We start from the raw sequence: 27,169 nt of genomic DNA, 5'->3' as shown, positions 1-27,169 counted from the left end.
CTACAAACTGAGGTCTATGACAATATGCTTGTAAACCAGTGTGTTCCCCTTGAAGCTGGGGACTAGGAGGACATTCATGTCCTCTAAAGGGAGGGGCTGAAAAGCTCGTGGAGCTTGGACAGAGAGTTCCTGAAACTTCACAAACTTCTGCTTGTCTTCATCCCAGAGGTAGATGTGGGTAAAGGAGAAGTCACTACCCAAAGCCAGATAAAGTTGCTGAGATACCTGGAAAGGCTCCATCACCATGGATCCTCGAGAGGGCAAGTTCTGCACCTCTGTAAATCGCAGCCCTTCCCACCTGACCACCTTGGAGTCTCCAATGTAACGGCTCAGACATAAGTAGTTGTCTCTCTTTATCTGGAAATGCTTGACCATCTGAACATCCAGCACGTCTGCCACATCACCCAAGTGAGCAAACTGCTTCTGAGAGCGGTTCCATTGGTAGATGATAGGGGCCTGGGAGCTGCTGGAGATAATCAGCCGGGGTTTCCCATCCATCTCCAGGTACTCCACGTCTGTGTCCCGATGCCACGAGTGCAGGTCCTGGTGGGAATAGAAGCCATTCTGGTTCCAACGATAGAGGCTGGTGGAGCCCGCCTTGGAGCTGTCAGCAATGACAAAGAACCACTCGCCATCAATCTGGAAGGCCTCGATGTCATTGGGCTTCCGGATCGTCTGGCTGTCTATATCTTGGATCTTAATGAACTTGTCAATGTTGGTGTCCCAGCGGTAAATATAAGAGCCTCCAAAAAGCTGAGCCACCACAATGTACAGCTGGGATTCTACCACAATTGGTTTGCAGTAAACAGCGGAGTGAGCTGCAAGAGAGAAATGAGAAAGCCAGAGCATAGGAACAGAAAACAGGCACTCGCCATGAGCGCCTCTGCATCGCAAGGACCAACCTCTCTGTACCTATCTGAAGAAGAGGTGAAAGAGGATGGGAGTTATAGTCCCATGTAGAGATTCTCATCTAGTCAAAACATTTTTATTTTTAAAATACATACTCAAATAGTGACCTTGGAATTTTATTAAACACATTTATTAAATAAGCCTGATCCTGCCAACTATCAACCTATAAGTCCTTAATATTATAAGATAGGTGACCTTTACTATCATTTTTTACTGTGGGCACATTGACACACATTAAAAATGAAATTTTGTGGCTTGTTCTCAAATGCGTACACCTACAGTATAAATATGCTATATACAACCTATGTATAAATCTATACCCTAACATAGAAATAACATATGAATATTAAACACTGTCCACCTTGAATATATAACGGAAGAAGGAAGCTTGAGAGTTCACAAGGTTAATACTGTATGGAACAAAACTGACTGAATCTGGGTGTTCTGCTTCGGATACCACAAAGCCCCCCCCCCAGAGGTTAACAAGGACACTATCTTCAATGGAAGCTTAGAGATTGGATGGAACAGGAAAGATTATTGAGGAACAAGCTACTTTCAGGGTAGGCCATTTGACAATAGACCAATGTCATATACTTCAACATCTTATTGAGGAATTCATCTCTTGGACAACTATTTCACTCTATGCAGCCTTTGTTGATCTTAAGGCAGCATTTGACTCCATATCTCAACTTAAGCTATGGGACAAGTTGTATAATACACCCATTCATCGCCACTACTGCTTATTTGTGTATTACATAAACAAACAAAGCTCAGAGTAAGATGTACCTATCAAGTTCGCCTGATAGCACCTATTCCAATTATCAAGGGTGTAAACTAAGGCTACATACTGGCACCTCTTATTTAATTTGTATATAAATGATGTCATAAAAGAGCTGGAGAGACTAAATTTTTACTCACTCAAATTAGCAGAGACATAACCTGTATTGCTATATGCAGAAGATGCAGTAATTTTCTCAAGGTGTCCTATTGGACTCAAGACAGCTCTGAACACCTTCATACATTATGTTACTCTAAAGAGGATCAGTTGGAAATCAACTACCGTATATACTTGAGTATAAGCCGAATTTTTCAGCCCACCTCCCCAAACCTCCCCAAACGTCGGCAGGTCTCCGTTCCTCCGCGCCCTGCCTGCCTGCTTCTTTCCGCAGCGGAAAGAAGCAGGCAGGCAGGGTGCGGAGGAACGGAGACCTGCCGACGTTTGGGGAGGTTTGGGCGCCTCCCCAAACCTCCCCAAACGTCGGCAGGTCTCCGTTCCTCCTGCCGACGTTTGGGGAGGTTTGGGCGCCTCCCCAAACCTCCCCAGGTCTCCGTTCCTCCGCGCAGACCTGCCGACGTTTGGGGAGGTTTGGGCGCCTCCCCAAACCTCCCCAAACGTCGGCAGGTCTCCGTTCCTCCTGCCGACGTTTGGGGAGGTTTGGGCGCCTCCCCAAACCTCCCCAGGTCTCCGTTCCTCCGCGCAGACCTGCCGACGTTTGGGGAGGTTTGGGCGCCTCCCCAAACCTCCCCAAACGTCGGCAGGTCTCCGTTCCTCCTGCCGACGTTTGGGGAGGTTTGGGCACCTCCCCAAACCTCCCCAGGTCTCCGTTCCTCCGCGCAGACCTGCCGACGTTTGGGGAGGTTTGGGCGCCTCCCCAAACCTCCCCAAACGTCGCGCAGACCTGCCGACGTTTGGGGAGGTGCCCAAACCTCCCCAAACGTCGGCAGGTCTGCGTGGAGGAACGGAGACCTGGGGAGGTTTGGGGAGGCGCCCAAACCTCCCCAAACGTCGGCAGGAGGAACGGAGACCTGCCGACGTTTGGGGAGGTTTGGGGAGGCGCCCAAACCTCCCCAAATGTCGGCAGGTCTGCGCGGAGGAACGGAGACCTGGGGAGGTTTGGGGAGGCGCCCAAACCTCCCCAAACGTCGGCAGGAGGAACGGAGACCTGCCGACGTTTGGGGAGGTTTGGGGAGGCGCCCAAACCTCCCCAAACGTCGGCAGGTCTGCGCGGAGGAACGGAGACCTGGGGAGGTTTGGGGAGGTGCCCAAACCTCCCCAAACGTCGGCAGGAGGAACGGAGACCTGCCGACGTTTGGGGAGGCGCCCAAACCTCCCCAAACGTCGGCAGGTCTGCGCGGAGGAACGGAGACCTGCCGACGTTTGGGGAGGTTTGGGGAGGCGCCCAAACCTCCCCAAACGTCGGCAGGAGGAACGGAGACCTGCCGACGTTTGGGGAGGTTTGGGGAGGCGCCCAAACCTCCCCAAACGTCGGCAGGTCTCCGTTCCTCCGCGCCCTGCCTGCCTGCTTCTTTCCGCAGCGGAAAGAAGCAGGCAGGCAGGGCGCGGAGGTCCGGAGACCTGCCGACGTTTGGGGAGGTGCACGCGCACCTCCCCAAACTTCGGCAGGTCTCCGGACGGCGGCGGCTTGGGAGAGGTGCGCACGATCCTGGAAGCACCGAAGCCTCGGCCGCGCACAAGTCCTCGGTAAGCTCCGGGCGGTCACTTGCTTCGCGTCTCCTGAGGGAAGGGGGGGCGACTGGAGCGGGCGTGTTTCCTCGCCTGCTGGGCGCCGCGATTTGCCCGGGGAACGCGCGGGCCCCGAATGGCAGCGTGGAGCGAGGAAGCGGACAGCCAGGGCTTCCCCGAGAGCCGCGGCCACACAGGGTATTCCTGTGTATTCAGGCTTGCAAAATGGCGGATCGAGCCTCTGCTGGCGGCAGAGGCTTGCAGAGCGCGGATCCAGCCTCCGCCGGCGGCGGAGGCTTGCAGAGCACGGATCCAGCCTCCGCTGGCGGCGGAGGCTTGCAGAACGGCGGATCGGCTTATACTCGAGTCAACAACTTTTCCCAGTTTTTGGGGGTGAAATTGGGGGTCTCGGCTTATACTCGAGTCGGCTTATACTCAAGTATATACGGTACTCTAAAATTAAAATAATGCCATTTACAATCACCCTAAAAAGCTTTTGATATGTGGGAATAATCTTTCAGACTAACTGACATAAAAGGGCTCATGTCAACTATGCCTCACAAAATGCACATATGAATTCAGCAGCTATTTTAAGATGTTGTTGTTGTTGTTATTGTTGTTGTTATTATTGTTGTTGTTGTTGTTGTTGTTGTTGTTGTAATACCAATGGAGGTATACCATTAAAACCTGTCCAGTCTAAATTCTTAAAAACAATTTCTCAAGTTCCACACAGTGTCTCTAATGTTTCATTACGCATGAAGGCTGGAATGGAGTGGAGAGGAGAGGAGACCAGAATTTGGCAAGCTACATGCTATTCTTTAGGATGAAGCTGATATTTCACTGCTATTAGAAGAGAAGCTTCAAAGTGGGTGGAAACAAGCAGTTTATAACAAGGTTTCCCTCCTAGGACTCTTCCCCCACTTATCTATTATCTGCGGGCTATGAGCAGGCAAGAATCACATTCAAACAATGTTTGTATGACAAAATTGACAAACGGATGGGGGAAATATTACTCAGCTTCCAACCCTGGACAAAGTTATAACTGAGCGCCAGCCATTTATCTCACACATCTTAATATTCCCAACCAGCCTTCATCTTAGCCTGCACAACTTTCAGCACCTAACTGGAAGATATAAAAAGATACTATACCCTTTACAAGGATGACCTTGTGACTCAGGACGTGTAAAAAAAAAACCAAGTGAATATGCTCTTTTATACTCCCAGTTTTACATAACATCCCCAAATGCTCTAATTGCCCCTCTCCTGGCTTGTAAAACAGGATATAATGACCAGTAGTACATGCAAGCCTTACTTTCTGATATTAACCCTTAACAACTTATAAGATTGCCAAGTTCTACGTGGTGGTGCATAAAATTAGACAAACAATAATTAAGAGCAACTGAACCTGTTTGAGCAGGGAATGGCTTTACTTCAGCATTACCCACTGGTCTTTTTGTTGTTGTTGTTGTTGTTATTTTAGCTACTATACTGTACCTTCCTCAGGTTTTTCAGGTTTATAATTCTAGATTTTAGGGAAGTTTTAACTAAGGAATGATGCTTTTTAGCAGTTTTTTTATGAATCATTCCTTTTTATTACTGAATGTTCTGGATATTCAAAAACTATTTTCTCTTTTTTTTCTGCTCTTTAATAATCACAATAAAGTTACTTGACACGTTAAGCTAGCATCATAGAGTTATGTCTATCACACTTAGCACCTCTACTTGGAAACAGGCTTTCTGATTGTGAGCTGTAGTCTTAAGATATCAGGGGAAGACACATTTGATGTTTAGGGATAAAAGTCTTTTTGAAAGTATTTAGGTAAATATTAGGAAAAAGAAATGACTTTACTATAGGTGTGTACAACAAACAACCAAAGCAGCCAAAGGAAATAGATGAACTTGCTAATCAGTTAGCTAAGATGAGCAGGAAACACGCCACTGTAGTAGTGGGGACTTTAATTACCCTATCAACTGAGAAGCAAACTCTATGTGAAGGGAGAAATCAAACAGGTTCCTGACCATGTGTAGTTGACAACTTTGTCACCCAAAAGGTTGTGGTGGGAACTAGAGGGACAGTTATACTGGACTTAATTCTTACTAATAGAGATATTTTGAACTGTTTCTGCGTTTAGAATTTCCATCCATGAAATCCTTCCTAATCTCTCACTCTGCTAAAGTCAGCTTTCTTGAAGTCTAAAACTCTAGTTTGACTTTACCCATGTCTGAATTATGTTAAGTTCTAGGATTTATATCTAATAATATTTGGTGATTTGATGAGACTGGTTTGTATAATGGTTTATATAGTTGGGGGGGGGTTTGACTTACATCTTGTTACTATGGCATTGTGCTACTTGTAGCTGTCATTTATGTATATGTTTATTTTTTGTGGTCTTGTTTAATATTGTTGAGATTGGCAGCCATAAAAGTGTTTTAATTAAATCTACAGGGTTTTGACAGCTTTTTGACAGCCTAAGTCAGGGGTAGGCAACCTTGGCTCTTTTATGACTCGTGGACTTCAACTCCCAGAATTCCTGAGCCAGCCACGCTGAGGGGAAAGGGAGATTTCCAAGCTGAGCCATGCTGGCTCAGGAATTCTGGGAGTTGAAGTCCACGAGTCATAAAAGAGCCAAGGTTGCCTACCCTTGGCCAAAGGTCACTTTGCTTCCTAAAGATTTGTCATTTCAGATTGCAAAGGAATCCCCAACCCTTCCTACTATGTGCCACATGTGTCCAATCAGTTTGCTTTCTAGCCACACCAGGGTGAATCGAGGTCCCCTTTTGCCCTGCAGGTGTGTCTTACCAGGGATGCGGTCAAAATCTCGCAGCTTACGCTCAACGTAGTCCCACTTCAAGATGGTACAGCTGCTGGAACTTGGCTGGGCCAGAGCCATGTAGAGGTCACTGGAGTACATGAAGGGCTCAGCAGATATGGACTGGAAAGGCAGCACCTGATGCACCACAAAGTCTGGGGGGAGGGGGAGGAGGAGAACAAATCATGTTTAAGTGGTCCCTGTTAAAGCCTGGAGGAATTTACAATCGAGATACCAGAACTACAAAATATATGTTCCATCCAAGGATCTTCTTGATGCAGGAGCATTTACAATAGAAGTAAAAAAAAATCCAAGATGATGGCCGCAACCACATGATCAAGGCCTTCCCCCGTTTTGACATGATAGCGGCCCTCTTATTTGTTTTACCCCTCTGGCAGATGCCCATCTTCACTTGCAACCAAGCCTTGAATGTCCTCACCAAAATCCCTTCCGTACTTGCCATCTGGATTTATTTCACCAACTGCTTCAGGCAAATCTTACCTTTTGTCAGAATCCCTCAAATGTAATCCCTTCATTTCTTCCTTCCCTGCTTTTGCTTGTGTATTCATTTTTGGGGCCTGCCATTCTGTTGGGGCGGGGTGCCTGCATGGGGAATTATTATCTGCTTTGCTCTGCTTTGTAGGGGGTATCCTCCCTCCTTCCCTATCTCTGGCTGAGAGGAATGCGACCCGAAACATCTGCCTTATCTCCAGGCAACAACAGAGCCTGAGACCGTTGGGAAACAAAACAGAGAGAGACCTTGAGAAAGGCGCTAAACCTCCAGATTCTCATAACACTCTGGCACCTGTAGATTGGCTGGATTTAAACTAGCCAATTGGACCTTGAGGAGAGGAGTTTTGACATACCCTTTTGCACGCCAAATCTTCAGACCTTGCTTTGCTCTCTTGCCATCACTAACTCTCAATAAAAGTTCCTTTTGAGACAATGCCAGTTTCAAGAATTCTGCTTTCTTCGGAGACCTAATTGAGACAGGTCCTTACATAAAGCAAGGTCTGTAATAGTGCCCAACCCGGAGAGGCAATTGCGCTACCAAGGGGGGGTGTCATGCACAGTATGTCTTTGCATGGCTGTGAGATGGGAGAAGTTGGAATCAAAGACTGCAGCGAGGCAGCTATTCAGACTTATCCCGGAGAAGGCACCTGCACCTGGTGGAGAAAGCTGTTGCCCTAGAAGATGCTGCAAGACCAAGATGGTCACTTGGTGTCGGGAGGAGAGAGGACTGGGAGGAGAGAGCCCCCAAAATAACTCTCACTCGAGGTCAGAAAAAGGCCCGAAAGAAAAGGACAGAGCTGCTTTCCGATGATGCGCAGTCAGACCCGATGGAGGAAGCGAGCCATGCGTGGAAACTTTTGAGAAGCTGCCCAGACGAGGAGGGAGAACAGACCAAGGAGGTTGGAAGCGGAGAAGGAGAGACCGTGGAAACGGAGATGACAGGAGGCGCCGTGGGTGCGGTGGAGACGGTGGCTGTTGCTCCAACAGCACAGCAGCGAGCAACCCCCTGGAGAGCTCGCACCCCCACATCTGCCCAGAGAGAGAACTCCCTCGGATGAATAGGATAGAACAAGAACAGAACAGGAACAGAATAGAATAGAATAGAATAGAATAGAATAGAATAGAATAGAATAGAATAGAATAGAATAGAATAGAATAGAATAGAATAGAATAGAATAGAATAGAATAGAATAGAATATAGAATATAGAATATAGAATTAATAGAATATAGAATATAGAATATAGAATATAGAATATAGAATATAGAATATAGAATATAGAATATAGAATAGAATAGAATAGAATAGAATAGAAACATTTTCTCCACAGCTTGCAACGGTTCAACCATTTTCAACCACTGGTTGGTGACTTCTGATCCAATCCATTGCATTGTTCCATTCTGGGCCCAAGACTATGGTCTTTTTAAAAAAAATATTTGCCAATTTTAATAAGCAGTCATTTCCTTCCTTTTTACTTAAATACATGATGACTTTTACCCAATTATAACCGTTATATGGTTTTACAATAAGTCAATACAACAAATATTTTAAAAAGATGTTATCAAAACTATATATACCGTAATTTCAGACTGAAAAATATTTTTTCCTGGTAATGAGTTTTAACATTGGTGCCAGAAAGGCCACTTTAGATATCACACCATGTCAGTTTCAAAATAAAATAATGTTCTATATTTGAACATAATTTGGCCTTGACGTGCTATATTTGAAATATCAGATGATCATAAGGTGAATTTTGGCACCTGGTGCTTATTTCTATGTGCAACCTTATTTTAGAAATTCCAGCAGCCTCGCTGAAAACGTGTCAAGTAACGTCAATAATACTTTTAAGTTAACTGGCCTAAATATTGTAACGTTACAAACAAATCCATCCCCATGCCTGTGACATCTCTGGAAATAGGAAAAGTTTGCACCAGCGAATTCTCATCTTACTTGATAGCCTTTATAAATGTTTGGAAGTTGTCAAGGAAATTGAGGAAACTTCACCCTAAGCCCCAGAAGCAGCTGGAGAACATGTATGCATCTTTGATCAATAAAAGCTTGGACTGATATATAAGTTCTGGTACACTTTTTTAGAGAGCCACATGAAGACATCCACTCCTACCTGTGGTGATACAGTCAAAGTCCTTTAGAGGGAGGTCTCGGATCTTCTGGCCTTGGTACTGAGAAGGACTGCCACAGAAAATGGCAGGCATGCTGGCATTGGTGTTCTCCATCCATTCTACCAGCCATTTGATCTTGCAATCGCAAGTCAAAGAATTGCCCCGAAGATCTCTGTGGGGATGGAAAATTTAGGGACCATCACTGAACTTCTCCATCTCAACTCTAATGACAAGGCCCTATTGTCCAAAGAAAGTGGTTTGTAGACAAACTAAGTGTGGAAACGGGGGTCAGTTCTCTTATGGGAGAACTACAGATATAAATTTGGTTCTAGCATCTTTCTCTTTGGTGGGAGACCCATCAAGATCTGCCTTGACACAACTTGCTTTACTGAATTAACCCATTTGTTGCACTTCTATATTGAATTGTAAACCTATCATTGGTTGGATAGTTTGTCTAGGCCAGGGGTAGGCAACTTTGGCTCTTTTATGACTCATGGACTTCAACTCCCAGAATTCCTGAGCCAGCCATGCTGAAGGGAAAGAGAGAGGTTTCCATGCTGAACCATGCTGGCCTAGGAATTCTGGAAGTCCATGAGTCATAAAAGAGCCAAGGTTGCCTACTCCTGGTATAGGCTAAACCACATGCACAGTTGGGGAATGTTGTGAACCTCAAAAAAGTTAGGATGATTCCTGAACTGGTTCCTGACAATTTAATCAGCAGAAGATGAGGACAGAAAATGTTGCACAATCCATAACATAGCCTAACACTGTCCTTTTTTAATGGAATGTTTTATGTTATGCAAATTAAGGCTTGGAGCATCCTGTTACATAACTGAAAAGTCTTTATATAAAGCCAATGAACTCAATGTTTCCTGGCACTGTTTCCTGCTCTAGGTCCCTCCGAGGAAACGGGAATTTGGCTCTCATTGTCTCCAATTTGTCATTCTCTTAATTGGTATGGAACCGGGCTAAAAAGTATGCAACTTATATCTTTAAAAATCTGAAACACCATCCAGTCATATATATTCTCCTTTCTCACTCTCTGTGGTTTCAGTGGAAAAAAATAGGTGTGCATTTAAATCATATTCCCTCCTATTCCATTCATTATTTACATCAATTGATTTGGGAACTTTGTCTTAAATTGTCCCACTTGGCTTGTGTCGTACAAAGTCTTCCCATTAATTGTATCTTAGGACATCTTATTGATGAAATTAACAATTATATAGAGTAGACATTTCTAGTTCCAGAAAGAATTAGCCAGGTTATCATAGGCCTCTAGCAGAATACACAATAATGTTGCATGTATCATGAGATCACTGTGCAAATGGTACAGATTATGCAATTTGTGCAATTTGCATGATGATGTGACATTGCCCACCTAATGGACATCCCTGTACCATTATTCCTGTTACTGTTATTTTTACAGCATTCCCAACCTAAAGAGAGCCTTACAGATCACTAAGGATATCCAAAGGCTTCAGGAGATCTCTGGGCAGCGTCTGCAGGTTGTTGTTGGCCAAAGATCTAGAAGAAAAGAGGGAAGGACAACTATTTTATGCCAAACATTTGATGATCCTCACATTAAGAATGAACAATGGAAGGGAGGCTTGCAGGGCGAGCTGCAACTAACATTACTTCAATGTGCAAATGTTCATCCTTTTTAAGAGTGGTGAAGACTCGTGCAACTGAAAAACAAAATCCTAGCACTCTCTTCCACTTTTCATTCAGGGTGGAGAATTTCAGACCCTGAAAATGAGCTGGAAAAACAGAAGCCTCCTTCTCAGGAAAATAATTATTGCAACAATCAGAAACCTTAATTCACCTCAGAGGTCTTGGTCACCATGAGGGCAGATACTATGGTTTTTTTTTTGTTTACTTTTTACCAAGACATAAGAATTATATTAGGCTTTGGAGAAAGTCAAAGACACTTTAGCCAGATGTGTGTGAAAAGAGCCGGGTGCGTTTGTGTACATGAAAACTCACAGATGCGTCAGGGACTTAAGCCCACGAAAGGCATTTTTTGACAGAGACCGGATGTCGTTGTTCTCGATGAACCTGAGAAAACAAAAAACAAGATGGCGAGCGCCTACATTTTCTCCATCCCCTCCCACCCCCTAACAGCAAATCCCATCTCCCTTCACCTGTGTTTCCCAAAAAAGGTCCAGATGCCCTGCAAACACAACCATTAGCCTCCCTTCTTTGAGGTTGTCAACCCAAAGCACTCTCCCCTTTCCATGGTACTTGGGCTAAAATACAGAGTCAGCAGATGCCTCTGCAGGGATGCTGAAGTCCAGAGTCAACACTCCTAGGACAAACGTTCACTCTTCCTGGTCAAGAGGGGTTTTGCTTCATGGCAAAGATTCAGGGTGGGATTTGATTAGTACCTCAATGCAGGTGCCCTGCAACCAGCACTGGAGCAGAAAGAGCGAGCCAAGCCTATGTCTATAGAAGATCATTAGCAGGACTGGATCTTGCTACAGGCAGAGATGGCTCAGCCTCTGCCAGAGGAAGATCTTCCCATGCTAATGGGGAGGTCTCTACCTGTAGTTCTCATGCCGAAGAGGAAGAACTAGGTGCTATCATTGAGAAAGGAGAGGAACAGATCCAGTGCTAGATCCAAGGTTGCTAAGCCTCTCCAGTATGTCTGTGTGAAAGGTGACTTCCAAATCTTTCCTGCAATCCTTCTCCAGCCTAGACCATCATATTTTAACCCTATGTGAGGTTTGCATGCCCTCGTGCATAGTGTCATTCCCCCCAAAAGTTTTGCCCAGGCCACCCCATTCTCTGACTAAGGGCCCGAGAAAGGCTACCAATATTCCGTACAGGTATTGCAGGTGAAAAAGTCCCGTGAACGCGTTGTCTCTGATCAAGGAAAATTTGTTGGAATTCAGCAAGCTGCAAGAAAAAAAGAGAAGTGTTAGAGCTGGTCAGGGGACAGCCTAAGACAGGTAAAACAGACTACCCATATTTTGTTCCAAGATTTCCTAAATAGCGCTAAGATTGTTTTAAACATTCTTGCATTTTTATTTAATTTCAGTTCAATTTTTACGTTTAACTTGGATTGCTTCTTAACAGGCCCTTTAGATATCAGGATGTTGGATGAAGGGGTGTCCCAAAGGTGATGATGGTGCCCCTGATTGCATGATCCAACCTCCCTTTTTCACACTGGGTTTACACCTTAAAAGGGATGGTGCTTGGATCAGTGCAGTTATCTTTTGCATGACTTTTTCTTCTTTTTTTGGTACAGATGTATTGATAAGTATAACAGCCAGAAGATATGATAAATATAACCAAAACAAAATGGCAACCACAAATACAGCAGTGCCAGTAAATTCAGAAAACAATATATTGTTGTTGTTAGTTGCGAAGTCGTGTCCGACCCATCGCGACCCTATGGACAATGTTCCTCCAGGCTTTCCTGTCCTCTACCATCTTCTGGAGTCCATTTAAGCTCACGCCTACTGCTTCAGTGACTCCATCCAGCCACCTCATTCTCTGTCGTCCCCTTCTTCTATTGCCCTCAATCTTTCCCAGCATTAGGCTCTTCTCCAGTGAGTCCTTCCTCCTCATTAGGTGGCCAAAGTATTTGAGTTTTAGCTTCAGGATCTGGCCTTCTAAAGAGCAGTCAGGGTTGATCTCCTCTAGGACTGACCGGTTTGATCGCCTTGCAGTCCAAGGGACTCGCAGGAGTCTTCTCCAGCACCAGAGTTCAAAGGCCTCAATTCTTTTGCGCTCAGCCTTTCTTATGGTCCAACTTTCACTGCCATACATTGCAACTGGGAAGACCATAGCCTTGACTATACGCACTTTTGTTGACAGGGTGATGTCTCTGCTTTTTAGTGTGCTGTCTAGATTTGCCATGGCTTTCCTCCCGAGGAGCAAGCGTCTTTTAATTTCTTGACTACAGTCCCCATCTGCAGTGATCTTGGAGCCCAGGAAAATAAAATCTGTCACTACCTCCATTTCTTCCCCATCTATTTGCCAGGAATTGAGAGGGCCGGATGCCATGATCTTGGTTTTCTTAATGTTTAGTTTCAACCCAACTTTTGCACTCTCCTTCTTCACTCGCAACAAGAGACTCTTCAGTTCCTCTTCACTTTCTGCCATTAGAGTGGTATCATCTGCATATCTTAGGTTGTTGATATTTCTTCCAGCAATCTTAATTCCAACTTTTGATTCATCTAGCCCTGCCTTTCTCATGATGTGCTCTGCATATAAGTTAAATAGGCAAGGCGACAGTATACAGCCTTGCCGGACTCCTTTCCCAATTTGGAACCAATCAGTGGTTCCGTGTCCAGTTCTCACTGTTGCTTCTTGGCCCGCATATAGGTTTCTCAAGAGACAAATAAGATGTTTTGGTACTCCCATCTCTTTAAGAACTTGCCACAGTTTGTTATGATCCACACAATCAAAGGCTTTAGCATAGTCAATGAAGCAGAAGTAGATGTTTTTCTGGAACTCTCTAGCTTTCTCCATGATCCAGCGTATGTTGGCTATTTGATCTCTAGTTCCTCTGCCTCTTCGAAATCCTGCCTGTACTTCTGGTAGTTCTCGATCCACATACTGCTGGAGTCTAGCTTGTAGGATTTTAAGCATAACTTTACTAGCATGAGAAATGAGTGCAATGGTGCGATAGTTTGAACATTCTTTGGCACTGCCTTTCTTTGGAATTGGAATGTAAACTGATCTTTTCCAATCCTGTGGCCACTGTTGAGTTTTCCAAATTTGCTGGCAAATTGAGTGTAGCACTTTTACTGCATCGTCTTTTAAGATTTTGAATAGCTCAGCTGGAATACTGTCACCTCCACTAGCTTTGTTGTTGCTCAGCTTTTCTAAGGCCCACTTCACTTCACATTCTAGGATGTCTGGCTCGAGGTCAGTGACCACCTCATTGTGATTATCAGGGACGTTAAGCTCATTCTTGTATAGTTCTTCTGTGTAATTTTGCCATCTCTTCTTAATCTCTTCTGCCTCTGTTAGGTCCCTGCCATTTTGGTCCTTTATCATGCCCATTTTTGCATTGAACGTTCCCTTCATCTCTCCAATTTTCTTGAAAAGATCTCTGGTCCTCCCTATTCTATTGTTTTCTTCTATTTCTTTGCACTGTTCATTTAAGAAGGCATTCTTATCTCTTCTAGCTATTCTCTGGAATTCTGCATTCAATTGGGCGTATCTTTCTTTTTCTCCCTTGCCTTTTGCTTCCCTCCTTTCCTCAGCTATTTGCAAAGCTTCCTCAGACAGCCATTTTGCTTTCTTGCATTTCTTTTTCTTTGGGATGGTTTTGGTTGCTACCTCTTGTACAATGTTGCGAACCTCTGTCCATAGTTCTTCAGGCACCCTGTCTATCAGATCTAATTCCTTAAATCTATTTGTCACCTCTACTGTATATTCAACGGGGATATGATTTAATTCATACCTGACTGGCCTGGTGCTTTTCCCAACTTTCTTCAGTTTAAGCCTAAACTTTGCAACAAGAAGCTCATGGTCTGAGCCACAGTCAGCTCCTGGTCTTGTTTTTACTGACTGTATAGAGCTTCTCCATCTTTGGCTGCAGAGCATATAGTCAATCTGATTTCTGTGTTGACCGTCTGGTGATGTCCATGTGTAGAGCCGTCTCTTGGGTTGTTGGAAAAGAGTGTTTGCTATGACCATCGTATTCTCTTGACAAAATTCTATCAGCCTGTGCCCTGCTTCATTTTGTACTCCAAGGCCAAACTTGCCTGTTATTCCGGTTATCTTTTGGCTTCCTACTTTAGCATTCCAATCCCCTATGATGATAAGGACATCATTTTTTGGTGTTAGTTCTATAAGGTGCTGTAGGGCTTCATAGAACCGATCAATTTCATCCTCTTCAGCACCGGTGGTTGGGGCATAGACTTGGACTACTGTGATATTGAATGGTTTGCCTTGGATTCGAACTGAGATCATTCTGTCATTTTGAGGATTGTATCCCAGTATTGCTTTTCCTACTCTTTTATTGACTATGAAGGCTACTCCATTTCTTCTGAGGGATTCTTGCCCGCAGTAGTATACCTGATGGTCATCTGAATTAAATTCACCCATTCCTGTCCATTTTAGTTCGCTGATACCTAAGATGTCGATGTTCAGTCTTGTCATCTCTTGTTTGACCACGTCCAGCTTGCCTTGATTCATGGATCTTACATTCCAGGTTCCTATGGAGAAAAAATCTTTACAGCATCGGACTTTCCTTTCACCACCAGACATATCCACAGCTGAGCGTCCTTTCGGCTTTGGCCCAGTCGCTTCATTCTTTCTGGTGCTACTAGTACTAGCCCTCTGCTCTTCCCCAGTAGCATATTGGACGCCTTCCGACCTGAGGGGCTCATCTTCCAGCGTCATATCGTTTTGCCTTTTGGTACTGTCCATAGGGTTTTCATGGCAAAGATACTGGAGTGGGTTGCCATTTCCTTCTCCAGTGGATCACGTTTTGTCAGAACTCTCTGCTATGACCTGTCCGTCTTGGGTGGCCCTCCACGGCATAGCTCATAGCTTCATTGAATTACGCAAGCCCCTTCGCCACGACAAGGCAGTAATCCATGAAGGGGAAACAATATATAGAATAATGAATAAGTAACATTTGTTGAAATGAAAATTACATCCATAAAATGTTAATATAAAAGTTAGTTCAACATATATATAGCCAGAGAGATGACTCCATTTTAGTACCATACAGTATGTTATTTCAGTAAAATGATATTTATTGCCTACAGTCCACTGTGACACACATTAAAAGGAATGAGGCTTCTATTGTGTCATTATACAATATTGTGTCTACCTCTGCGAAGATCTGACCTGGAAAGTTAATACAACCCAGGTGGCCAGAAAGGCCCAACAGAGACTCCACTTCCTCAGGGTCTTGCGGAAGAACAGGGTAGAACAACGGCTAATGACCTTCTTTTACTGGTCTACTATAGAGAGCATCCTCTCGCACTGTATTGTGGTTTGGTATGCTGGCCTGACAGCCGTGGATAGGAAGGCATTACAGAGGGTGGTGAGCACAGCATAAGACATTGTGGGCTGTCCCCTGACACCAATGGATGACCTCGCCAGGGCTCGTTGCCTTGGAAGAGTGAGGAAGATTCTCAGGGATGACTCACACCCTGGACGGTATCTCTTTACTCTCCTACCATCAGGTAGGAGATATAGGAGTATAGCCAGCCGCACCAACAGGCTGAAGAACAGCTTTTATCCATGGGCTGTTAGGCTTTTGAACGGGAAATAATTTTATAAACTTTATGCATGATTGACTTGCGAGGCCGGTGCGTTGTGCAATTAGTTCACATGGTGTAATAAGATGGAGGGTTTGTGTCACTGTGAGTTGGGGGTGGGGCACGAAGGGAGGCTTAGCCAATCTCAATGTATACATGGTTGTACTTTGACAATAAAGGTTCATTCATTCATACTGCCATCCTGACTTTTTCAACCCCCTTTTCTGTCTACTATTGCCATCTCTCTTTCTACTAATCGAGGCTCCTTCCGGAAGCAAATGACCCACTTAGCAACTCAGCCGTATGCAAACCTTATTTGAACTAGACCACAAGTTATGCTTGGTGTTGATCTAGCAAAGCCACTTCACAGATAGTTGTTAACAGACATGCAGTGTAGCATAAAGGAAAAATCTGGAAGCGAAAGGCACCGCATCTTCAAAATCAGCACTGCCCCACTCCAGCTGTGCCACAGAACAGCTGCATCTTCTCCAGAAAAGTAAAGCCCTTGTATGCAAAACCTTAAGATCTTAACGCTGATTACTGCAAAGGTAGAACTCTTAGACTATAAACGAATATTTTAATAATTCAATCAGCTTCTAATCATAAATGAAATAGAAGAACTTAAATGTAGGGATCTGCAATTTGTTTTAGTCCTGGGGATTTCTCCCATTCCATTAATCCTCCACGAGAAGAATGAATTGAAAATTACAATCAATCTATCAACCAATCAATCAATCAAAATATCTCACAAAATTAAGAGCCACGTGAATTCATGTTAATGAATCCATCAATTGACAGCCCAAGTGCCCCTTTGCAAGGGGAAAATTACTTAAAATAGGGATAGGGCAGTGATGGTGAACCTGCTACATAGGTGTCAAGGCTAAGACATCACAACATTTTGGGTGACACACCTACATTCACCAACACCCAGCAACAACCTCTCTGCCCTGTTCTCGCGCCATTTTCAGAGGCTATGGAAACAATGCGTGACTAGGACATGCTTCCACATTGTTTGCACAGGCTGCAGAGGCCACGGAAGAGCAGCCTCCAAAACTGCTCCAAGAGCAAAGGGCTCCTGTGACCCACAGCAGTCTTGGGGAGGCTGCAGTGTGAGGGTGCGTTAAGCCAGCAGAGTTAGGCATTTTCCAATTTTCAGACACGCCAAGCCCAAAAGATTGGCCAGGGCTGGGTCAAAATTCTCTTTAGATTAAGAGCACTTTGCCAGACCTGCAAGAATAGATCCAATTGGACTGAAGTGGAACCCAGAGCTCTTGAGCAACGATGTTACCGTGTTTTCCCCAAAATAAGACCAGAACTTATAATTATTTTTTTTGCCTCCAAAACAGGCACCAGGTCTTATTTTCAGAGAGTGGCTTTTTTACTGGCACCGACAGCCCCGCCCAGCCAGCCCATTTCTTCTACGACCGAAGGATCAGCTTCATTCTTCAGCTGCATTTCGCAGACAGGCCTTTCTGGAAGGCCTCTGCAGCCGAGTACCAAGCTATGGATTCAATCCATAGCTCCGTTCTCAGCTGTAGAGGCCTTGCAGAACCGAGCTATGACTTGACTCCATAGCTGTGTTCTCGGCTGCAGAGGCCTTCCAGAGAGGTCTGTGACTGAGAAATGCAGGCCTGGCTGCAGAAGATGGCGCAGAAGACCTGGGCCAGTGAGGAGAGGCCTGGCTGCCGGGAAAGTGGGTGTGGGGCGCGTGGGACAGCTCCACACCCCCACCCCAGCTTGATTTTTAAGTGTGTGCCTCACCCCAAAACTAGGGCTTATTTTTGGGGTAGGGCTTATATTAGGCCCACCCCAAAAAATCAAGCTAGGGCTTATTTTCGGGGTAGGCCTTACTTTCAGGGAAGCACGGTATCATTAATTGTAGTTAATTGTATCTTTTGCATGGGAAAAGCTCAGATCCAGCTTTGCCACTTCTGTAACCACCTTGGCTTTAGTAAAGTATACATTTGGCTAATCATGGGCCAGAGGTCTTTCTTTCCTAACTGACCAGGTTGGGATGGTTGAGGGATACTGGCATCCAGGGATTATGCATCCAGGAACAAAGTGAGATCCAGAAAATATCCAAAATGTGACTTTCCGTTCCTTTCAAGGAAGCGTTCTTGCATTTCACCTCTCTCAGATCCACTTCTGATTCTAGGCTCCTTCAAAAAGGAGATGGAGGGAGGGGTGGACGTCATGAAGTTTGGGGAAAAGGCCTCGTTCTGGGGAAGGGCTGCGCCTCAAAGGGAATCTCCAAACTGAACGGGAGAGAGTTAGAATTTCCCACCCCACTCCTCACATCTGGCCCTAGAAACTATCAAAGCCTACGTACTCCTTGGAGAGCATCTTGGCAACTCCCAAACGGCTGGCTGGGAAATTCTGGGAGCTGAAGCCCGCCCATCGGAGAGTTGCCAAGGTTGAGAAACCCAGTTCCCAAGAGTGCCATCGTGCCCGATAGGAAGATTTGCTGCCCTTGCTATGAAAAGCACAGGATCTCTGTCCTCCTGCCAGCTGCCAAGAAATTCCCATGGCCAAATGCCCCTAGGCAGGCATTCCCCTGGGGAAGCTCTTGGGTCAAGGCTCTGCGCTGATAACTTGGGGCTCTGTTCCCCCTCTCCGAGCAACCGGGGGGCAGAGAGACGTACAGGAACTGCAGGGAGGGAAGATGAGCAAAGGCCGCCTCCTTCAACTCGCTGAAGCCCGCGTTGATCAGGGTCCTGCAAAAAGAGGAGAGGGACAGAAATCAGCGAGGAGCTGCTGCCCACCCCTGTGCCCAGCCAGTCTGAGAAATGCAAGGCTGTGGTTCTCTGGATCTTGTTCACCCCTCGGGGCAAGCAAGCCTACGTTGGGCAACTTGCCTTGGGTAGGGTGCACATCGGGTGAATTCAGGCCTTGGGGATGCAGATTGGGATTAGAGGTAACCTGAAGCCGCAGAGTTGCTACGCAGAATTGTGGGAAAAGACAAGTCCGGAAAAGCTCTCAGGCCAAGCTGTAGCGTGCTTATCCCACCAGGAGCCCATTTCCAGCCAAGGAAGATTAAGGGCATCTGGGGGGAACTCGGGGAGGGGTTGGCATTATGCCAGAAATGATGTCACAGTGCACATGGCCCAAATGGGATCATTTGCGAGATTGTGCCATGACATGCATCTCTGTGGGTCTCTTCCCCCCCACACTCCCCGGAATCAGAGAGGGAGCCAGCTGGGGAATTCTGGGAGTTGAAGTCTCAAGGCTGACAAGGCTGAGAAACTCCAGTCTAGACATAGACCAGGGGCAGGCAACCTCAGCTCTTTTATGACTCATGGACTTCAACTCCCAGAATTCATGAGTCAGCATAGCTCAGCTTGGAAACCTCTCCCTTTTCCCTCAGTATAGCTGACTCAGGAATTGTGGGAGTTGAAGTCATAAAAGAGCCGAAGTTGCCTACCGCTGACATAGGCCATTCCTTTCACCACTCCGCAATTTAAATTCCAGGTTCCTGTATAGGTGGTCCTCGACTTACAGCCGTCCATCCAGCAACCATTGGAAATTACGATGGCGCTGAACGAAAAGACTTATAACCCACCCGAAATTACAGATGCTGCAGCGTCCTCTCTGGTGGCATGAGCAAAATTCAGGCACTTGGCCATCCGTCCATCCTGAGACCGACTACGTGGATGCTGCAGGGCCTCCCCTCTGATCTCTCTCCCGCCCCAAAGGGCCCCCACAGACCATGGGCGTGCTTCTCCCCCATCCCTGGGTCTCGTGCCCTCCTCCCCACCCCGGTCACTATTGGATCTCTGAGCTTTTCGGGATGGCAGATTGCTTTCTGAAGCGCCACTCTGCCACGCAGAGACACGGACCCTGCAGGCAGCCCAGCTCTGACCGAGAAGCAGGTGCCGTCTTGGAGCAGCTGCCATTCCTGGCACCTATTCCCCAAACGGCGCCTGGCTTGGGTGAAGCCACGCAGCCTGCAATCTCCAGAGGGGGGCTGCTCTGTTCTTCAGCTACCCCAACATCCAGGCCATGCGGGTGCTGTCCTCCAGAAGTGAGCACTAGTTTGCAGCAGCCACCATGAATTCTAGCCACTCCAAAAGGGCACCTGCTTCCGGGACGGAGCCATGGCGCGCAAGTGAAGATGGGGGGATTGGGTGATGACCCTTTTCAGCATGTCCCTAAGCGAGCTGCAGTCCCGAGAACAGACATAAAAGGAACATGCCTGTCATTCAAAGACCGGGTGAATGTTTGGCCTCTTTGCCTGGCTGCACTGCAACCCCTGAAATGGGCTTTTTTTCCCCAACTGCTAACCCTAGCTGTCAAAAATCTATAATATCAATGTCTTGGTCAATCAATGTCTTTTTTTTTTCCAGAAAACTTGTAGCCACCAAGTGTATAGACCAGGGGTCGGCAACCTCAGCTCTTTTATGACTCGTGGACTTCAACTCCCAGAATTCCTGAGCCAGCTATGCTGGCTCAGGAATTCTGGGAGTTGAAGTCCACGAGTCATAAAAGAGCCGAGGTTGCCGACCCCTGGTATAGACCATTGGCCAGCTAGATGGCAGCACCTCACTGAATTTGGCTGCTGTTGAGCGTTAACCAGACTCTTTTCAATTTAAAATATTTGATGATGAATAATATTAAACCATTTATTAACATTTCTATGTATTTATATTAAAATAATAAATAAATACATAAATAAATAAAATAGTTTAATAATATTTCTTATTAAAGCATTACTTATTGGTATTAAAACAAATAACTATTAATATTTCATATTTCATAACATTTAAATAATAAGTAACAAATGAAGATTCAATAATAGGTACGTATGCAGTAATATTTCAAAATATGTACATAAATATTTCAAACTATTCAAACAATATTTCAAAATATTTCAATAAGTAATCATTTATATCAATATAGCCCTAGGAAATACCAGCCTATAATAGATTGTGAAAGTGGGAAAAATATATATATCCAAGAATCGGCTCCTGCATTGTTCCCCCAAAAATCCATGAAATTCACGAGAGTTGCCACGGAGGGAAAGGGGAAATTACGCAGGTGTCATTTGCATGGTTTAAGGAGTGGTCTGCATGACACGGGTGCCGTCCCTGGGGCTTCTGTCAAACGCTGCGTACGGACACCGAGAAGCAGCCTCCAGGGATGCAGCTCCTGCAGAGTCTTCAGGAATACAGAATTCCCCCCCCCTCTATTTTCCCAACTGTATAGGAAACTTCTGGGACTACCCTCAGGGTATGGTCAGATAAGTCAAAATGGCAGCCGGGATGTAGCTAAAACTTGCCCAGCATCAATCACACTGTCCGAGCCACCCCCTTGATTCTTTTGAGCACCCTCCCCTCCCCCGCCCAAGCCTTCAGCTGTCTTTCCTCTATGTCCTGAAGCTGAGAAACTGCGACACTTGGACACCCCCCTCCCCCCAAGGTGGAGAGGAAGCCTTGAATGCTGCCTTGTCCTGCTGTGATTCAGGCTGCTTGGCAAGACGCCCCCAGAGCACTTCAGCAAATCAATGCTGGCCCACCGGTGGGGATGTCGCCTCGCATCCCACACCATTTCTGATCAGCGAGGCCGGCTTTTGCTGGAGGGGCTGCGGCAATTTTGGCCTTTAAAGAGGAAGAAACGCCTGAATGTGTTTAGCATTCTGAATATTGGGAGGGTCCTGAAACTCCTTTGCACCAGGGTCCAGACAAGGTGGTGCCTTCTGGGTAGCTTTCATTAATGCTAGTTGAGGCTGATGGAAGTCAAGCACCTTGATAACGCTTGGCTGGAGAAGGCTGTCGGAAAGCACGTGGACACCACCCAGAGGTCCCAATATGAACATAAGGGCACCCCCAACTAAAGGCAATCAAATTTTTTATTTATTTGTCACATTTCTATACCGCCCATCTCACCTAAGGAATTCACCTAAGTATTTGCATTGTGCAGTGGTGCAGAAATGATCTCTTGGCAGCAGTGAAGTTTTAGCTTCTCCCTACAGAATTGCAGATTTAAAGAACTGGGGAAAAAAAACTCTTGAAGGTCATCTGTTCCAACCCACTGCTTAAAGCAGGGGTCTTCAAACTTGGCCCTTTTATGACTTGTGGACTTCAACTCCCAGAATTCCTCAGCCAGCAAAGCTGGCTGAGGAATTCTGGGAGTTGAAGTCCACAAGTCATAAAAGGGCCAAGTTTGAAGACCCCTGGCTTAAAGCAAAGCTATTAGAGAAGGAAGCGGCAACTCTTGACAAGTCACCGTCCAGCTTCTGCTGACGTGAGTTTCCCGAGGAGAGCCCACCCACCCCACCCACCCTATTATCTGGAGTTATTCTGCTCTCAAGAGTTTTAATCCTTAGTATGTTTCTCTAAAAAGTCTGACAAAATGTCTTCCTTGTTACTTGTATTCGTTTTCAGCCCGTCCTACTGCAGGTCCTTCGACAGCGTGAAGGTACAGAACACAGAATAACAAGAGCTGGAGGTCTTTTAATCCATTCCCCTGCTTAAGCAGGAGATCCTAGAGTCCATTGCAGACAAGTGGCTGTCCAATCTCTTGTTAAAAACTTCCAGCGTTGGAGCATTTACAACTTCTGAAGGCAAGCTGTTCCACTGGTTAGTTGTTCTCACTGTCAGGAAATTCCTCCTTAGAGCTAGGTTGGATTTCTCCTTGATTAATTTCCATCCTTTGCGTCTTGTCCTGCCTCCAGGCGCTTTGAAGGTTGATCCCTGCTTCTCTGTGACAGCTCCTCAAATAATGGAAGACTGTTACCGGTATCATGTCACTATACAGGGGACCACATATAGTGTCTCTTCTTAATGTTCGTAGAACTTCCCTTTGGAATATTATGCAACTTTGCTGCACATCCAGTCACGCAACTTATAATATTTCAAATTGACAATTGCCAGTAGTTGTTATATCCTTCAGAACTAATCATCCTGGACAAGCTGCCAAGATCTTCTAGGCTAGTCTAATTTTCTTGTTGTTGGAGTCATAAACTAACCACATACGCTGGATTTGCACAGTCTGGTTGAACGCTCACATGCACTTACACACACACATGGTGAACTTACTAAGACTTGGTTGACTTGGTTAAGGGTGTTGTGTGAGCACAGCTATTCTTTTGATAATCAGCTTGATAAGAAACCCGTCTTCAGGGCAGAGATAGCTTGGATGGGAGAACCAAGACTTGCTTAAACTCAGATACTGGCATAAGGTTGATCCTCAACTTTTCAAGTGTGTGTAGGAACTATTTTTCAAAAATGCTAATGATGCCATGTTAGGATAGCAGCTGTCTATTAGCCTGGCAATTGCAGATGTTTTTTAAAATGTTTCAGTGTAAGCAATGGTTGTGCATTCACATGAAACTTGCCGCAGTGCCACTGAGTTGCAAATTTGGCATCTGATGGACCCTGAATATGGACATTTATTATTTTATTTTCCAGTGTATGTTAGAATTATATCCTATTTTTAATCAAGTATAATACTTCTTTTTCTAATGTCTACCAAAACAACAGTCTTAGCGTGGCTTAAGTTAAGAATAGCCATGGTTTGCTTTATATGCCATGGTAAAGTGTAAATCTGTACTAACCATGGCTACTATGTTCATACGCCATAGATAGATAGATAGATAGATAGATAGATAGATATAGATAGATAATGATAGATGATAGATTGATAAATTGATAGATGATAGATAGATAGATAGATAGATAGATAATGATAGATGATAGATAATGATAGATTTATTTTATTTTATTTTATTTTAATTCCATTTATATCCCGCCCTTCTCCGAAGACTCAGGGCGGCTTACAAGCTTAGCAGTAGCCTTCATTCTATGTATATGCCTGCTTATTAGGGCTTTCGCCCCCCCCAAGCGGCATTATTACAAAGTCAGCTTAATTGCCCCCAACAATCTGGGTCCTCATTTTACCTACCTCGGAAGGATGGAAGGCTGAGTCAACCTTGAGCCTGGTGGGATGCGAACCTGCACTAATTGCAGGCAGCTGGTGTTACTTAAGGAGGCATTAGCCCACTGCTCCACCATGATGATAGATAGATATATAGATAATGATATATGATAGATAGATATATAGATAATGATATATGATATATATATAGATAATGATATATGATAGATAGATATATAGATAATGATATATGATAGATAGATATATAGATAATGATAGATAGATATATAATGGTAGATGATAGATAGATAGATAGATGATAGATAGATAGATAGATAGATAATGATAGATAGATAGATAGATAGATAGATAGATAGATGATAGATAGATAATGATAGATAGATAGATAGATAGATAGATAGATAGATAGATAGATAGATAGATAGATAGATAGATAGATAGATATACACACATACATGAAAGACAATGCATCCTAGAATTTTCTAGAGCTGAAAAGAACTAGTTGGTTGTCTTTGGCTCAGTTTAAGCATCCCCAACAGATGACTGTCTAGAATTTGTGTGAATGCATAATTGGGTCCTCACAACATAATAAGATACCTAACCTCTCCAAGTTGGAGAATTTTCACAGTTGATTAGATGTGACTAATGTGAATTTTCATGGTTAGAGATACGACTTTGGGTAGCTGTGATCTAGTGTTTCTCAACTTTGGCAACTTTAGATGGCTTAGTATCTTAACCATTGGACCGAACTGGCCCTCTACAGGATACATTATACAGTATACATTATACAGTATGTATTTCTGTATATTAGAACTAATACTTGGTGATTATGTATGTATATGTGTCAGGAAATGTACATACACATGCAACACACACACACACACAGAGCTTGCGTGGGGGGTGTTGGATTGGAGGCCCTCCAGGATCCCTTCCATCTCTGTTCTATTGTTCTTTCTGTGACCATGTGTATCCATCCCATCAATCCTAAAGGAAGTCCGGAATTGCATAGGATCTCCTGCCACGAGCCAGACCTCCAAGATCCCTTCCAACCCTATTACTCTTTGCTCTAGATCTCGGCCATCCCCTCTCCTCCAGACCCAGACCCACAAGAAGACCCCGCCCAAGCCCGCCCAAGCCAAGCGGCGGAGGAAAGGCTGGCTGTGGCAACCGAACAACACACCGGCTGGGGAAAAAGGGGAAAAAAACCAGGCGGCTCCGTCCCTCGCAGCCCGCCTTCCAAACGGCAGCCGGCAGGCATCCCGCCCTGGCCTTGCCGGGGGTCTCTTTCTCCCTCAGGTGAAAAGAAGGGAAAAAGCGGGCTGGGAATTCCGGGGACCCTCGACGGCCGGGACGGACGCCCCCCCCCCGGGAGAAACTCTGGCGTCGCCTCCGGCGCCCTCGCACTTTTCAGGGCAGCCTCTGGGTGGGTGGCGGGGGGAAGAATATATACAGTTAGTTCTCAACTTGCAACCATTCGTTTATAATTTTTAACTCTAACTTTTAATTTATTTTAATTTTAATTTTAATTTATTGTACAGAGGCCTTTAATTTTAATCTTTATCGTAACTTCTGTATCTATTCTATGCCAGCGTTTCCCAACCTTAGGAACTTGAAGATGCGTGGACTTCAACTCCCAGAATTCCCCAGCCAGCATAGCTGGCTGGGGAATTCTGGGAGTTGAAGTCCACGCATCTTCAAGTTCCTAAGGTTGGGAAACGCGGTTCTATGCTACTGTTGTTAGCCGCCCTGAGTCCTTCGGGAGATAGGGCGGCATATAAGTCCAAATAATTAATAAATAAATAAATAAATAAATAAATAAATGAATGAATGAATGAATGAATGAATGAATGAATGAATGAATAAATAATAAATAAATAAACAGCTGCTGCCCTGCGGGGTGCCGCCCGCCCCCCCCCCGCGCGAAGTCTGCGCTGCCACTCACAGGGAAATGACGTCCCGGGCCAGGGTCTTGGGGACGGCCTTGGAGTCCACGCAGAAGGCCGTGTCGCGGGTGCAGGAGCAGCTGGGCGGGCAGGGGGGCGGGCGGGGCGCGCGGCGGGAGACCACCGGCCCCCCGAGGCAGGGCAGGCCCAGCAAGGGCAGCAGCAGCGGGAGGAGGAGGAGGAGGAGGCGCCCCGCGGGGCAGCCCGGGCTCCAGCGCTGCAGACCGGCCATCGCCTCTCCCGGACGCTTCTCCCGGGAAGACGCCGCTCCCCACAGGCGACCTGCCGGCCGGCTTCCTCCTGCTCCGCGGCTGGCTGGCTGGCTGGCTGGCGGCGGCGGCTGCCCAAGCCCAACTGGCAAGCGGGATGCTTCGGTCCTGCAGAGAGAGAGAGCAGCGCTCGGCTTCTCCGTCCGGCGCGGGGGCGGCAGCCAGAGAGGGAGGCGCGGGAGCGGGCTGCAAACGCCAGCCGAGGGCGGGGGAGGGCGAGGGGGGGGGAAAGCGGGGCCGGGGAAGCGCCGGGGGCTCTCGAGGTCAGCGGGACGGAGGGGAAAGCACGTGGCACCCGCGGCTCCTGGGTGGGGCGAGAGGCAGGGGAGCCTCCCCCAACTTTGGGGCGAAGAGAAAGAGCCATTTGAGGAACAGGAGGCAAGGAGCCCCGTAGTGCTGCCAAAGATGCTAAAAGCGGGGGCTTGGGTTGCACGGAGGGTGCAAGACACAAGTGGGATGCTGACTTTCGAGGGGGCAGAGAAGTCCCCATGTCACGCGCAGGGTCGTGGGGCGCGCCTCTGCCGGCGCTGTGGCGCTGGCAATCCTGGCAATCTTGTGCCATGCGCTGGCGGGGTTGGGGTGTGTGCTTAATATGGATTTGCACAATGCATCTTCTCATCCCCTGAGTCATGTTGCAAAGACCTGCCTGGTGTCCCTTCGGTGGGTGTCTGATGTCTGCGTATCTCAAACCTGACAGGTGTAGAACAAAAGGCAGCCTTAGAAGCAACATTGGGACACTTGAGGAACTGTGGAGGTTGTAAGGGTCAACTAATATGAAAACTTGATCTAAACTAGGCTGGATTTCCTTTTTTTAAATTCAAGCCTTTAATTTCTTCGTCTCACCATTTCTTAACTCCATGCTTATGCTTTGCATAATACTGCATGCCATAAAAGAGAATAATGCAAATGCTACTTATGTATGTATGTATGTACAGGTGGTTCTCAACTTATGACCCAAGTGAGCTGAAAATTTCTGTTGGTATAATTGTTGGACGGGTTTTGCTCCATTCTTCCCACAGT

At 45.9% G+C, this 27,169-nt stretch overlaps 1 protein-coding gene across 1 annotated transcript; it reads right to left on the bottom strand.

Annotated features, from left to right (window-relative positions):
• On the bottom strand, positions 1–26,112 carry LGI3 (leucine rich repeat LGI family member 3; the record flags this gene model as incomplete). Its single annotated transcript, XM_081333446.1, has 8 exons — positions 1–818; positions 6,174–6,338; positions 8,818–8,987; positions 10,268–10,339; positions 10,799–10,870; positions 11,639–11,710; positions 18,687–18,758; positions 25,880–26,112. 8 exons carry the CDS (start codon positions 26,110–26,112, stop codon positions 1–3), a joined length of 1,674 nt encoding a protein of 557 aa, XP_081189572.1.
• Positions 26,113–27,169: the final 1,057 nt, after the last annotated feature.

Source organism: Vipera berus (genome assembly GCF_964194415.1).
Source record: "Vipera berus genome assembly, chromosome: 8".
Taxonomy (NCBI): domain Eukaryota; kingdom Metazoa; phylum Chordata; class Lepidosauria; order Squamata; family Viperidae; genus Vipera; species Vipera berus.
The sequence above is the reverse complement of the archived record's forward strand: the minus strand, read 5'-3'. Positions and strand labels throughout refer to the sequence as shown.